We start from the raw sequence: 13,855 nt of genomic DNA on the forward strand, positions 1-13,855 counted from the left end.
TTTCTTAGGACCTTTCTGGAGCAGGGATAGTGAGGACAGGATCTTTCCAGCTCAGCAATACATCCTCAACTAATTCATCTTTGAGAAGGACAAAGCGCAAAGCACCCTCTCCACCTTCTAAAGTATCTCCAGATCAAAGTTATGAGACCAGTAATGTGACAGGTAATGATGTGATTTTTTTCCATTAGTAATGTTTGCAGATTTAGTTTTTGAACTAGCCTACAGAAAACATAATAAAATAATATTTAAGCTTGATTTCTATATTATATACTTTTCATGCTTATCTCTTAAAATTTTTTCTTTAGTTATAATTTTTTTTTCTTAAATAAGATAAACCAAAGTAATAAAACCTGATGGAAGAAAATATGCAGAGAATTTTTCTATTATAAACTGTATATGGGAGCCAGATTATAAATTTGTTATTTATTTCACAAAGGACTGATACTCTAATGTCATAACCTAAAAAGAAATGGAAATTCAAACTTAATTAGAAGGTCATAGAGCTGTCTAATAACATAACTATATATACACACACACTCAGTCACACTTTTAGATAATAATATTCCAGGGAATTAATTAGAAAACTTATTGTGCTTATGACATTTTTGTGATGATAATTATTTTCTCTTTGTTTTAGCACTGAAATCAGTAGATACAATTGCAAGAGAAAGCATTCCAGAAACAAATCCTCCTGAAGTGTCACCTGATTCAGGTAGTTTATGTCTTATGAACTTGGGAGTTAATGAAAATAAAAATTATGTGTGATGGGCTACATAAAAAGAAAAAGTCATACATTAAAATATTGGGTATTGTTATGAGAAGGTGTGTCGTATAATAGATTGAAAGCTAACCTCCAAAAAAAGAACTGGCTTGAAGTCTGAAGACAAAATTGTGTGGTTTGGGATTCCTTGATGTCATTACTTTAAGTCCATACTGAGAAATGACTAGCTTTTGTAACGATTAAAGCTATATGTAAAGCACTTTCAAAGCTCTAATCTATTATTATTATTATTATTGTCATTAGAGCATAAAGTTTAACCTCTTAAACCCTAGTAACCCAAGTAAAAGTTGCAAAGAAGATGCCAATCTGTATTGATAGAGGTTGAAATGCAGTACCTGAGAGTTCTTATGCCAATGAAATCTCATGTTTGATACTTAGCAATCCATCCTTAAAGCTAATAGGACTCATAATTTTGTTGTTGGAATGAGGTAGAGTGGTAATTTTTTTTGGTTTACAGATTTGTAATTTCATTAGCATAGGCAAATCCTAATGGAGAAACTCTATAGTCTTTTCATATGTGTTTCTTAAACAATGTACTCATTCTTGAATATCTTGGGTTGTTTTCCCCATATGACATCATAGGGTTAATTAGCATCATTCAACCCCATTCCCCCAACTGATACATAGTGATTTGTGAAGTACTTGGATTTTCCCCAAAGTAAAGTTGTGAAGTTTTGAAGTACCATTTCTTAATGTTATTTTGATAGTTTGAAATTCAAATTTTAATTATCAGACCCATTCATAAAGATTAGGGTTACAACATAAACTTCAGTCAAAAAAAAAAAGGAAGAGAAAAAGAAAATATATCTAATACAGTGTGTGGTCTTTTTATTCAGTAACAATCCAGTAATATAATTTGAAATTTTAGTAACATAGTTATCAACCCATTTTGATCTATAAATGTTTTTTATGAACAGCAATTAAACATCTGTTGACATCAAGAAGTACAATAAATTTACTTGATTTTTAGAGTTACTATTTTGTGGGAAATGAATATAACACATTGGGAAGGTCAGGAATAAAATGGGGTATTTCTACTAGTAACTTTATATCTTATGGATAATGTGAAAATGTAATTTCCCTAATGTAGGAACTTTCCTGGAAAGGAACCTTCTGCTATTGATGTGGACAGATGCCTTCTCAAAAATTTAGTGTTTGAGTTATCTAGAACACTGAAAGATGAAATGACTTGTCCAGAGTCACAGTTGGTCTGTGTGAAAGCCAGATGGTAAAGTAGATAATGCCACCTGGAATCAGGAAGATTTGAGTTCAAATAAGTACTCAAACACTTACTAGCAGTGTGATCCTGGGCAAGTTACTTAACTTTGTGTGTCACAGTTTCCTCATCTGAAAGATGAAGATGAATATCACCTAAGGACCAAATGAGATTATAATTGCAAAGTGCTTAGCATAGTTTGTGCTATAAAGTAGGCACTATGTATGTTGGCTATTGTTGTTGTTGTTCATGGTGATGGTGATGATGATATTGTTGTTTGGGGATTTGAAACCACCTTTTCCTGGTTTCAGTGATGGCTCTCTATCCAGCCCATAATATTGCCTTGATTATGTGAACATTGTATCAATGAAAGGATGTGTTTGAGAATAGCAGTATAGATTAATATGGAAATATTTTATGCATGACTGCATATGTATAAACTATATCAAATCACTTGTCTTCTCAGTGAGGGGTCAGGGAAAGGAGAGAGAATTTGGAACTCCCATTTTTAAAAAAATGCCTGTTAAAATCTATTTTTTCATGTAATTGGGGAAGACTAATTTTTTAAAAAAAGGATGACAGTATAACAGCTATTATAAGGCCCTGTTACATAATCATAAATATAGAAGGAAAAATACTTCTATACTTTCAAATATTACATTTATTTTTCTGAATGGTATAGATTTTTGTAGGACTCACATTCACTTCCTGTTAAAAATAGTTTTAATTAATGAATTTGTAAATAATTCAAATACTGGACTAAATGTCTTGAGGACTAAATTCTAGCTTTGCTATTTTGTGGTTTCAAACAAGTCATTTCACATTTCTTCTTTATACAGTGAGGGAGTTCAACTAGATCAGAGATGTCAAACACACAGCCCCAGTGTGACTCACCACAATCCTGAGTATAGGAACCAGATTAAAATATAATTGGGAGATATTTAACAAAGTAAATAAAAATACAATATAGATATTAATATATGGTTTTCTAAGTCCTGTAGGGCACAGAATCCTTATGGATGGTTTAGTGGCTCCCATTTCTATTTGACTTTAACACAATTAGATTATACAGTTTCTGAAGCATTTTGGTTGTGGAAAGGGCAGTAAATTCGGTGTCAGAAGAATAAGATTCTAATTCTAGTTCTGCCACTTGCAGTTACTCTGTGAAGTTGGACAAGTCACTTATTTAATTTAGGCCCCATCTGAAAATCCAGGGGATTGGATTCAACTACCTCTAGGGTTCCTTCCAGTTGTAAATACATAAACCTATAAGGTCAAATCTCTTCTGACTCCAAAATTCTTATCCTTGTTGCTACTGCTATGCTAAAAAGTGGTTATATGTTTTAGACTCCAAGGCGTGTGTGCTTTGTTTCTATCTTTGCCAAATTAGCAATGTTCTGTGGACTTAATGGGAGCACTAATTAAGTATTGTAACATATACTTCAGGGGAACTAGGTGGCATAGAGTGATAGTCCTAGTCAGAGAAGACCTATATTCGTGAGTTCAAATCTGAACTTAAACACTTACTAGATATGTGACTCTAACCAAGTCACTTAATCTGGTTTGCTTCAGTTCATCATCTATAAAATGAGCTGGAGAAAAAAATGACAAACCAGCATCTTTTCCAAGAAAACCTCAAATGGACAACAACAACAACAATAAAATACATACTTTAAAGACTAGTCATCATGTTATTTTTGTATGGGGAAAATTGAGATGAGCCTGCTGTATTTTTTTCTATCTCTTTTGTGGGAAAGAATCCCAAAGCACTTTGCAAATTCTGTGCCAGATTCTTGTTCTACAAAATTAAACGTTGAATATTGTGATATGTGTTCATTTCAACCATGAAAGTGAAATGAAAAGAAAAAACATCTGGATAGGGTATATTCAGTATTCTAGTTTTAATATTTGCCTTCCTCTCATTGGCATTGTTCACCTTTTCTTTTGCCCCAATCTCTCCTTATTTTATCTACATGTGATTAAAATCAATCTTGTTGTTTTAAATGGCTTCTTAATTTTTTTAGCTTTTAATCTAAGAGCTCTCACTCATAAACTACTTCCTTGACAGATGCCTCGCTTTGCTTTGAGCTACCTGATCATGAACCCTGCACTACTGTCCTGATGCTGGCAGATGACGCTCCTTATTCTGATTGTGTTGAAACACCTGAGTTAGCCATAACATCACTGAAATGTAGGTGGTGGGAGCTTGTTTCTCTAGGCTGCTTTGCTTAAGATAACAATGTCAATTGCTTTCTCTTGTCAACTTTTGTTTCTTTTAAAATTCTTATAAAGGGACTGTTCCTCTTTGCTTTAAATTGTCGTGTTATGCAGATTTTAGACTTGCTTGATATTTCTTCCATTCAAGCTTGCTTTCAGCTTTTTGGATGGAGATGGCCATCAAAGAAGAATGAAATTCATGGATCTGAATATCTAACTTCCTTTCTGTGCTTAATCCTTCTGTTTTCTTTTTTACTGTTTCCTGTTTGATGACATAGGGCTTTCATTTATATCAGATAGTGTATTCAGGAATTTGTCTTATCTGGCTACATCCCCATAACTTCATTGCTGAATTTCCCCATTACTCAAGACTTGGACTACCTATTGATTTTCTTTTAAGTTAATTATTGGGATGTTTTTGTAACATTAAAATTCATTTTTGCTTAGTTATGCAATTTTTTTCTATCAAATATTTTCAAAATGATCTTTTAATCTTTTAAATCTTTTAAAAATATTTTAGTAAAGTTCCTAGTAAGCACAATTTTTCCGTGAATTTATTCCTTTAAAAATGTATTCTTTGAAAGTGCAAAAACTTTATAGATAGAATGACATTGATTATAATTTTAGAATTTTAAAGCATCTTAGAGGCCACTTAGTTCAACCTTCCAACCAGTAAAAAAAAATTCCATATGTTTTGATTAGAGAAGGGAACATTCAGAAACAGAGATGAGGGCTGTCCATACTTGTCTAAATAGCATGTATTAGAAAAATTAGATTTTTTGTCTCTTGTCCCAGAAGCAGTGCATAGAAGTAACAAAAAAGGGCAGATTTAAGACTAATGTCAAGAAAAGCTCCCTAGTAAGTAGAATTACCCAAAAAAGTAATGTATTTAAGAAATTAATTTTTCAAAAGATGATTGTCTTGGGAAAGAGTGGATTCTATCTCACTGGAAGTCTTCATGCATAAACTAGATATGTTATATTGTAGCAGGGGTCCTCAAACTAAGGCCTGCGGGCCAGATGCAGCAGCTGAGTCCATTTATCCCCCTCACCCAGGGCTATGAAGTTTATTTAAAGGCCCACAAAACAAAGTTTTTGTTTTTACTATAGTCTGGCCCTCCAACAGTCTGAGGGACAGCGAACTGACTCCCTATCTAAAAAGTTTGAGGATCCCTGTTGTAAAGGGAACTCTCAAAGATGAGTTGGACTATATAGCATTTGAAATTGTTTCCAAGTCTGAAATTCTATGATTCTTTTCTGTGGCGCCATCAATTTAATTTCACTGCTGTTGTTGTTGTTGTTTTATTTGTTTTTATTTGTTTTTCTATGTAGGTCTGAAATTTGGCCCACAATATTTATATTAAACAAAACAATCTTGATATTTTCAGTCTATGGAAACTTGCATTGACCAAATGGTCAAAGAGGAAATTCCCATTTTAAACAAAGAGCATGTAATGGGATTGAATATTTTTAAAAATCATTGCAACTAAAAATAATTATATTTCAAAATTGCTTTGCAAATCATAAAAGTGCTATACAAATGTCAACTGGCATCATTAGATCAAGAATAATTCTTTACAATAAAAAAATTACTTAAAGCATCTCAGGGTACATTTCTGGTTAGTGAAGAAAAATTTAACCCCCTAATAATTACTTGAATCAAATGTCTTTTTTAATCCGGCTCTTAGGTCTTTATAATTTAATTCATTGAGCTTAGTTTTCCTAATGAGTACATTTGACTAAGACATTAAAAATTTTCACAAATGATTCTTCAGTAAACTTGAAAAAGTTGATTTTCTAAACTACCTTCTTTACTTTCGGTAAAAAATATGTAGAAGATCTGGCTGTTAGTATGCCCTTAGTAATTTTGTAGCTTAAATTAGAATAATCAGTCAATAGACATTCATTAAGCACTATGCACTATGTACAGTTCCAGGCGCTCAAGATTTAAATGTAAAGAATCAGTATTTCTTGTTGAGTAGCTTACATTGTAAGGACAAGGTGATAATTGAATAACTAGATAAGATGCATAGATAGGATATAGCCTAATTGTATAACTATTTACAGAAAAATATATTGAGAATATATGTATATTATATATATAATTAAAAGTGGTTAAATTTGGCAATTTGGGAAGACACTTGAAGTTGGCTGGGAGAATCAGAAAAGGCTTGACATAGAAAGTTATTGAAGGAATTGAAGAATTCTATGAGGCAGACAAGGAAGAAGTATTTTCAGGTAAGGGCAGTGACATGCATGAACACAGAGATGGAACTGGGTAGTAAAAAGACTAGTTTGTCTGGATTGCAGGAAATCTCAGGATCTCAGTACTGCGTAGTAAGGCTGGAAATTTGTAGTGAAGGGCTCTAAAACCTAAACAGACAAGTTTATGTTTTTTCCCTAGAAGTGAGATGGAGAGCACTGGAATTGGAAGAGGAGTGGGATGTTCAGATATTCACATAAGGAAAATTACTTTGGCAGCTAAGTGTTGAATAGACTTGAGTAGAGAGAGATAAGTTAGAAAAACCAAATAGGAGATCACAGTAATGTAGGCCAAAGTGGATGAGGATTAGGGTAGTAGTTCTGTGAGTAGAGAGGAGTTGGAGACCAGAGATGTAAGCTGATTGTATATGTTTATCATGGAGTTAAAGATAATTCAGTGATTACATACCTGGGAGACTGAAAGAATGATGGTACCTTTAATAGAAATAAAGAAGTTTGAAAGAGATACTTTTACAATACTTGCTACATCAATCAGCTGAGTATTTGTTGAGTGCCTACTGTGCTAAGTACGTGGTATATAAAGACAAAAATGTCAGTCCATGTCTTTAGGAAGTTCATCAGTAATTTGGATGGTGGAAAAGAAACAGCAGGGATTTGAATGGCTTGTGTAGCCTGTTGTATTCCAGCTAAGCTTTGAGGACTAGGGATTTTAGGAGAGAAGGAAGTGCATTCTAGGTAAGGGAGATGTCCATACTGGACATGTAATTTGTTCCTGAAGAAAAGCAAAAAGACAGGTTTCTTTGTACTATAAAGTACATGAATTAGTGCAAATAAGCACTTTATTTTGTTTATTTTTTTATGATAATGATTTCATGTCTTCCTATAATAATATAATCTGATATCTTATCTTGGTATGGAGAAAACTTGGTTATGAAATGGAGAAAACTTGATTATGAAAGACAATGGCAATAAAGGTCAAGTTTTGCCCAATCCTAGGAAGCTGTAGAAGCTGTGATTTCATGTCATGATGGGCTTGAGTAGAGATTGTATCTGTCTACTGGCTGCAGAGGGATGAACTTTTATAGCTACAGAATTCCTCAAAGACCTTCCACTAATTTATTAGTTTTTTTTTTTAATACTTAACATTTTATATCAAAATGTCATTTAGCAAAAAGTAAACAGGTGTTTTTGAAAGCCTCACTTGAATTAAATTTTTGTTGTCTGAATATTTTTCTCCTCAATCAATCAATTCTAGTGCCTTTCCCTTGTTAATTATTGCATATTTATCCTATATATAGTTTGCTTTGCATATATTTGTTTGCATATTCTCTCCCATTAGATTGCAAGCTCCTGGAACGAAGGGACTGAAAATTTTGTCCCATATATTTTTATACATGAAAAAATTACTTCACCTTTACAATTCAGACAGTATCACCGTACACAGTTTTAAAGAATTTCATGCAAATATACTCAATCTTTAATTGGATTTTTAGTTCTATTGGTTTCTATAACACTGAATCATAGATTCACTCATCTTTATATTATGAAAAGTGTTTTATTGTTTTGAATAGTCTCTTGATTATTAAAAACCAGTGTCCTTTTCACAGTCTTTCCACTCTGAATTCTGTAGCTTTTGACACTGGTAACTTCTCTTTTTTCCTCAATTATCTTTTATCATTTAGTCTTCATGGCACTGTTCTCTCATAGTTCCCCTTCTTCTTTGAACGTTCCTTCTTTCTCCCTTTTGCTACATCATTATCTTTCTTATGCTTCCTTAGTATTGGGGATCTTCAGGGCTTAGGATTTGAATCAAAATTTCTCACCTAATTTTTCTTCAATAATTTCATCTGTTCTTGCGAATTCAACTATGAGCTCTACTAGATGCCTTAATCTTTCTCCTAAATGTAAATTCTACATTCTTAGCTACTTGCTAGATACTACTTCCTACATAGTATATAAAAATTTCCACACAAAACATTATCTTTACCTTCAAACTAAACCTTTTTGCCCTTTGTCTAAACTTTGTTCTTTTTTTTTGAAGCCCTCGCCATCCTCTCAGCCACCGAGTTTCACAATCTCAGTTATTCTCTATTCTTATCTCTTGTTTACCCCATAGTCAATTCTACCTCTACAACCTCTTTGGAATCCTTCCTTTTCTCTCTATTGATGTGTAATAGCTTCCTAAGCGAATTCCTTGCTTGTAGTCTGCCTCATCTCTAATCTCTTCCTCATACATCAGTGAAACTAATTTTCCTTGTCTGACCATGTCACTCTTCTCAAAAACCTTCAATCACTTTGTCATTTCCTCTAGGATAATATATAAACTCCTCAGCCTAGCACTAAGGTCTTTCATTAACTGCTGCTAACCTACTTTTCCTACATTATTTCATTTACCTCTCTTACTTACTCTACAACCCAATCAAATTGGGTTATTCTTTCCCAGATTTCACCTGTCTTTTGCTTTTCTTGTCATTGTCTATCCCACCTACCTAGAATATACTCTTTCTCCTTGCTCTCTGTCAGAATCCTTACTTTGAAGGATAACTGTCGTGCTACTTTCTCTAGTCTAATCAGTATGTGTTGTCTCCCTCTTCCTCTACAAATTGGATTGTATTATTGTTATTTTTCTGTGAATTATCTCCTAACCTCAAGTAGAATGTAAGTACCTTGGAGACAGAAGCTACCATTTTCTTTATTTTCTGATTGCCTAGCATAGAGATTTGTAGATAGTAGATGCTTCATGAATGATGGTGGTGGGCTTGGTTATTAAGTCAGATTTATAAAAAGTTAGTGTGGCATATTTTTAAAAAATACACTTTCAGTATAATTACATAATATAAATATTTTACTAGTTATGACCATATTTGTTGCAGCTGGAATTACCTCTGAGTTCAGCCTTGAAGAAATAGATGAAAAAGAAGAATTGAATATTCTCCACAAGGAAGGCAGTGAAAGTATTTCTTCAAAATCACAAAAAAATTCTTTTATATCTATGGATGTAACAAAGAATGAAAAAAAAGATACCCCATCAGAACTTGGCATTATTTCTAGAGAGTCCCCAGAAAACTCTAAGGAAGAAAAACAAGAAAATAGAAACACAGATGGAAAGTAAGTAACTTAGATACTGCAAATGTTGCTGATTTACTTTATGGATCTCAGGCTTCTGAAATCTAGATTCAATATTTGAAATACAAGTATCTTCCAAATAGCCAGCTTATTGATTTAGAATACTTTATAACTTTTATCGTCCCTATGAAAATATTTATTAAAAGCCTATAAATAGTGGGGTATTCTGCTAGGAAAAGTGCAAATTCAGAACCAGAATCTAAAGCACTTGCCATCTTAGAGTTTTGTAATTCACAATGTGTCACTGTCTTAGTTCAGTTTATTGCAAGCCTGTAACTTGCATCTGGACAATTAGATGGGACCATACTGCATAGCATGCTGGACCTAGAGTCAGGGAAGTCTCATCTTTTTTAGTTCAAATCTGGCTTCAGACACTTACTAGCTATGGGACCCTGGGCAAATCACTTAACCATGTTTGCTTCTGTTTCTTTATCCTTAAAATGAGTTGGAGAAGGAAATGGCAAACCACTCAAATATCTTTGTCCTTCCTCCCCCCCCCCAAAAAAAAAAAAACTACCCAAATGGGGTCAACAAAATGTCGGACACGAATGAAAAATTACTGAAGGACTGAATTTGCTTTTGAGCCTTGGGAAATACTTACTGAAAATGAAATTCCCTGTTTGAAAATCTTGAGATATCCTGGTATTAAAGGCCAGCAAAGCTTAGTGATGTAGACACTGTGACTAGGCAAGCCATTAAATTACAACAACTTCCTCAAAAGGAGAATTTAACACCTCCCTTTTAAGAAAAAGGAAAAAGGAGTAGTAATACATTCCCCTTTGCCTTCAGCATACAAGTTATGGTGTGAAAATATTTCTAGACATTAAAGTGCAGCACAAAACAAATTCTGTGCCAGTTTACGAGGGTTATTATAACCTCTTTTTAGGATTCTATTTTCTGGACAAAACAGTTCTGTGAGAGAACATACAGAACCAAAGGATTTTTGAGCTGGAAAGAAACTTAAAAGATCGATGAGAACAATTCACTTCCCATATTCCTGACCTTGCCAGATTTAAAGTTGACTCAGTCTCTCCCCACTTTATTTTGACTGAGTTGGAAAATTGTCCAGTATACTAAGCTCTTAATTTCCTGCTCTCTATTGGTACTTCCATCTGAAATATAATGTTTCATAGCAGCATTTCCTCCCAGTTGTATTTTGTTTTATCAAGCTATTACATTTCCAGTATTTGGCAGAAACAGATGATTATTTTACTCCATCTGTCCTCAGTATACATTGCCAATTTTTTTGTTCTTTGGGAGTCTGTGTGCACGTGCACTTGGGAGCATGTTATTGATATCAGCATACAATATACATTACTATATTTTACAGAGAATTACAGAATGGTACAAGTAGTAAAGAGGCAGTAACAGAAAATGGAAGAAACTCCAGAACACTGGACCACAATAAAAATAATGGTGAGTTATTCCAACTAAGAATGTCAGATACTGTTATAAGCCTAAAAAAGTATCTTGAATGCTCATCTATTTTGTCTACTAGTTTACATAAAAAAAAAAAATCCATTCTTCTACCCTATTCTTAAGTATCATCTTTATTTTCATTGTCATTATGCTAATATAAACCTTTTATTACTTCCTATTATTATTACCGACAGTCTTTTAACTGGCCTTCTCAACTGTTCATTCCAATCTATCTCACTCACCCCATTTGACCTCCATATCCCTGCCATATAAATATTCCTAAAAGAGTCCTTTTGCCATGTCTGATTACTCCTTGCTCAGAAGTCATCACTGGCTCCCATTTCTTACTTCATTAAGTCTAAACTCCTCAATTGACTGTCAGACTGTGAGCTCCTTGTGAACAGGGATTTTTTTCCCCCGTTTCTTTGTATCCTCAATGCTTATGTTTAATAAATGCTTTGTGATTTGACTTTAAATTCTTTTTATGAGCTGTCTCTGCTCATACTTAGCCCTAGCATGGTAGATACTTCAAAGCCCCATTTTAAATTCTATTCTCTCCATGAAACTTTATGTATTTCCTATGATCTCTGTATTTTTTCAAGTACATTACTGTTGTTACCTCAATTATAATGTAATCATCACACTAATGGCAGAAGTGTCCCAGTTTTTTTCTGAATGGCCTATCACATACAATAGTGCTGGTCACTTAGTGGGTACTTCGTCAGTACATATTGATTAATTTTCAAAAAGAGATAGTCCTTATAAATATAATAATTACTATAAGATATTCCTCATGATATTCTAAATTACTTCAATTCTTTATAGAGCCATGATTTGTCAGTGTGGTTAATCCTTTGACTGCTGTAGCTCAAATCGCCTCATATTTTAGCATACACACTTAAAGAGCTAGTTTGATCAAAAATTCAATTAACCAGTGGTCAATAAATGGTAATGTATCTCTGAAAGTGTAACTAGACAGGTTGCCCAAATACAAACTTATATTTTCATGCCAACATAATTAAAACCTTCTTAGTTTAGTGGGATTTACTAGGATTAATTCTCCATTAGCTTACCTAATCTACCATCATGCTGTAGTAAGAAATTGAAGTGGAACTTTACTGATGGTTTTTGAGTTAACAAGGAGAAAAGGAACTTGTGTATTCCTGTAATCTAGATTATTTTGTTAAACTATGATAACTGAGAGAAGCTTTTTGGGAAAAGAATATGGTTATCTTTCATCTATTGAGATTAATGTAAGGTATTAGAGATGGGTGAGGCATGTTTGTTTGATTTTAGAAATGCATAAGGTGTGTTTGATCTGTTACTTAACAGAAACAGTTCCTGACTCAGGAACTGAAAGAATGATTTGTACAGTTTCCTTGTCTTTTTTTTTTTGGCCTCAAAATCCATAATGACAATAGATCATCTACCCCCTTCTCCTTTTTTTCCTTCTGTTTTTCTAACATTTTTGATCTCTCTTAGAAGATAGGCATTTATTAAAACATTTACCACATGTGTGGAAATAAAATTGAAAATTGAATGTGTAATAAAAAGGATGGCAGATATTCTGTCAGTAGAAAATGATTAAGACCATTAATTACTGATATGTTTATGTCATGAGTTTTAGAGATGGAAAGGACCTTAGAGATCATCTAGTCCAATCTCTTTCATTTAAAAGTGAAGAAAATGGGATTCTGGAGAGTTTAGTTACTTATCTAAAGTCATGGGGGAGATGGCAATAGAAAAGCCCAGGTTTAATTCTTGACTAAATATGGGGTTCTTTCCCACCACAACATAGTGTTTTATTCCACATCCTTTGAAAAATGACATATCAAAAGCTGGTTACCACGTTTCAAAATTAGAATTAATCTAGTTATATTTACTAAGTTATTTCAGGATTTTGACATAGTTATGAGAGTCCCAAGTATAAATGCATAAAGCCTATACTTTCAAATTGCTTTCAATTATATATGCATACAATGACTAAGTAATATATGAGGCAGTTTCAAATCTTTTTAAAAAAAAAGATATATTACTATTACTTTAAACTAGTCAGTTACTCATTCTCTCCTCTCATCTTCCCCAGCCTCTGTCAGCTTGCTGACACACACTCGCTCATAATCAAATGATTAACATTTAATTAGACCTTCTGCAACTCACTGGCTAGGGGCTAATAGAGGAAGGGCAGGTTACTTAAAAAACCCGTTTCTCCATTTGCTCATTAGTTATAGAAGATAGTTTACCTATTAGTTTCTTTTAAATTCATTCAAATTTTGTAAAACCTGAGTTCAAATTTGATTTAAGACATTTACTGGCTATGTGATCTTGGGCAAGTCACTTAACCCAATTTGCCTCAATTTTCTCCTCTGTAATTGATCTGGAGAAGAAATGGCAAATCACTTGCTGAGAAAATCCCAAATGAGGTCACAGAGAATTATATATCACTGAAAAATGGCTGAACTACAATAATCAAATAGTGATTTGGAATATTTTTTCATGTGACCACTAATAGTTTTGATTTCTTCTTCTGAAAACTGTTTGTTCATATCCTTTGACTATTGATCAATTAGGGAATAACTACTATTTTTATAAATTTGGCTTACTTTATATATTTAAGAAATGAGAATTTTATCAGAGAAATTTGCTGTAAATTTTCCCCTCTCTCTCAGTTTCCTGCTTTCCTTTTAATTGTATTGGTTTTGTTTGTGCAAAACCTTTTTAATTTTATATAATGAAAATTATCTGTTTTACCTCTTATGATCCTCTCTATACCTTGTTTGATCCTAAATTCTTCCTTTATCCTTTATCTATTTTTTATACATTTTTCCATAGTCCTCCAATTTACTTATGATGTCACCCTTTATGTCTAAATCG

The 13,855-nt window shown here is 33.1% G+C and overlaps 1 protein-coding gene across 8 annotated transcripts in view; it reads left to right on the forward strand.

Moving 5' to 3' along the window:
- Positions 1–13,855, forward strand: part of COBLL1 (cordon-bleu WH2 repeat protein like 1) — a 175,686-nt gene that overhangs the window by 142,524 nt on the left and 19,307 nt on the right. For 7 of the 8 annotated variants that reach the window (XM_031960558.1, XM_031960559.1, XM_031960557.1 and 4 more), the window contains 5 exons: positions 9–162; positions 638–712; positions 4,066–4,188; positions 9,310–9,544; positions 10,893–10,978. In XM_031960558.1, coding sequence (XP_031816418.1) covers positions 9–162; positions 638–712; positions 4,066–4,188; positions 9,310–9,544; positions 10,893–10,978 — 673 coding nt within the window. The remainder of the gene's footprint in view (positions 1–8; positions 163–637; positions 713–4,065; positions 4,189–9,309; positions 9,545–10,892; positions 10,979–13,855) is intronic. The other variant, XM_031960564.1, reaches the window with a different exon arrangement.

Source organism: Sarcophilus harrisii, chromosome 3, assembly GCF_902635505.1.
Source record: "Sarcophilus harrisii chromosome 3, mSarHar1.11, whole genome shotgun sequence".
Taxonomy (NCBI): domain Eukaryota; kingdom Metazoa; phylum Chordata; class Mammalia; order Dasyuromorphia; family Dasyuridae; genus Sarcophilus; species Sarcophilus harrisii.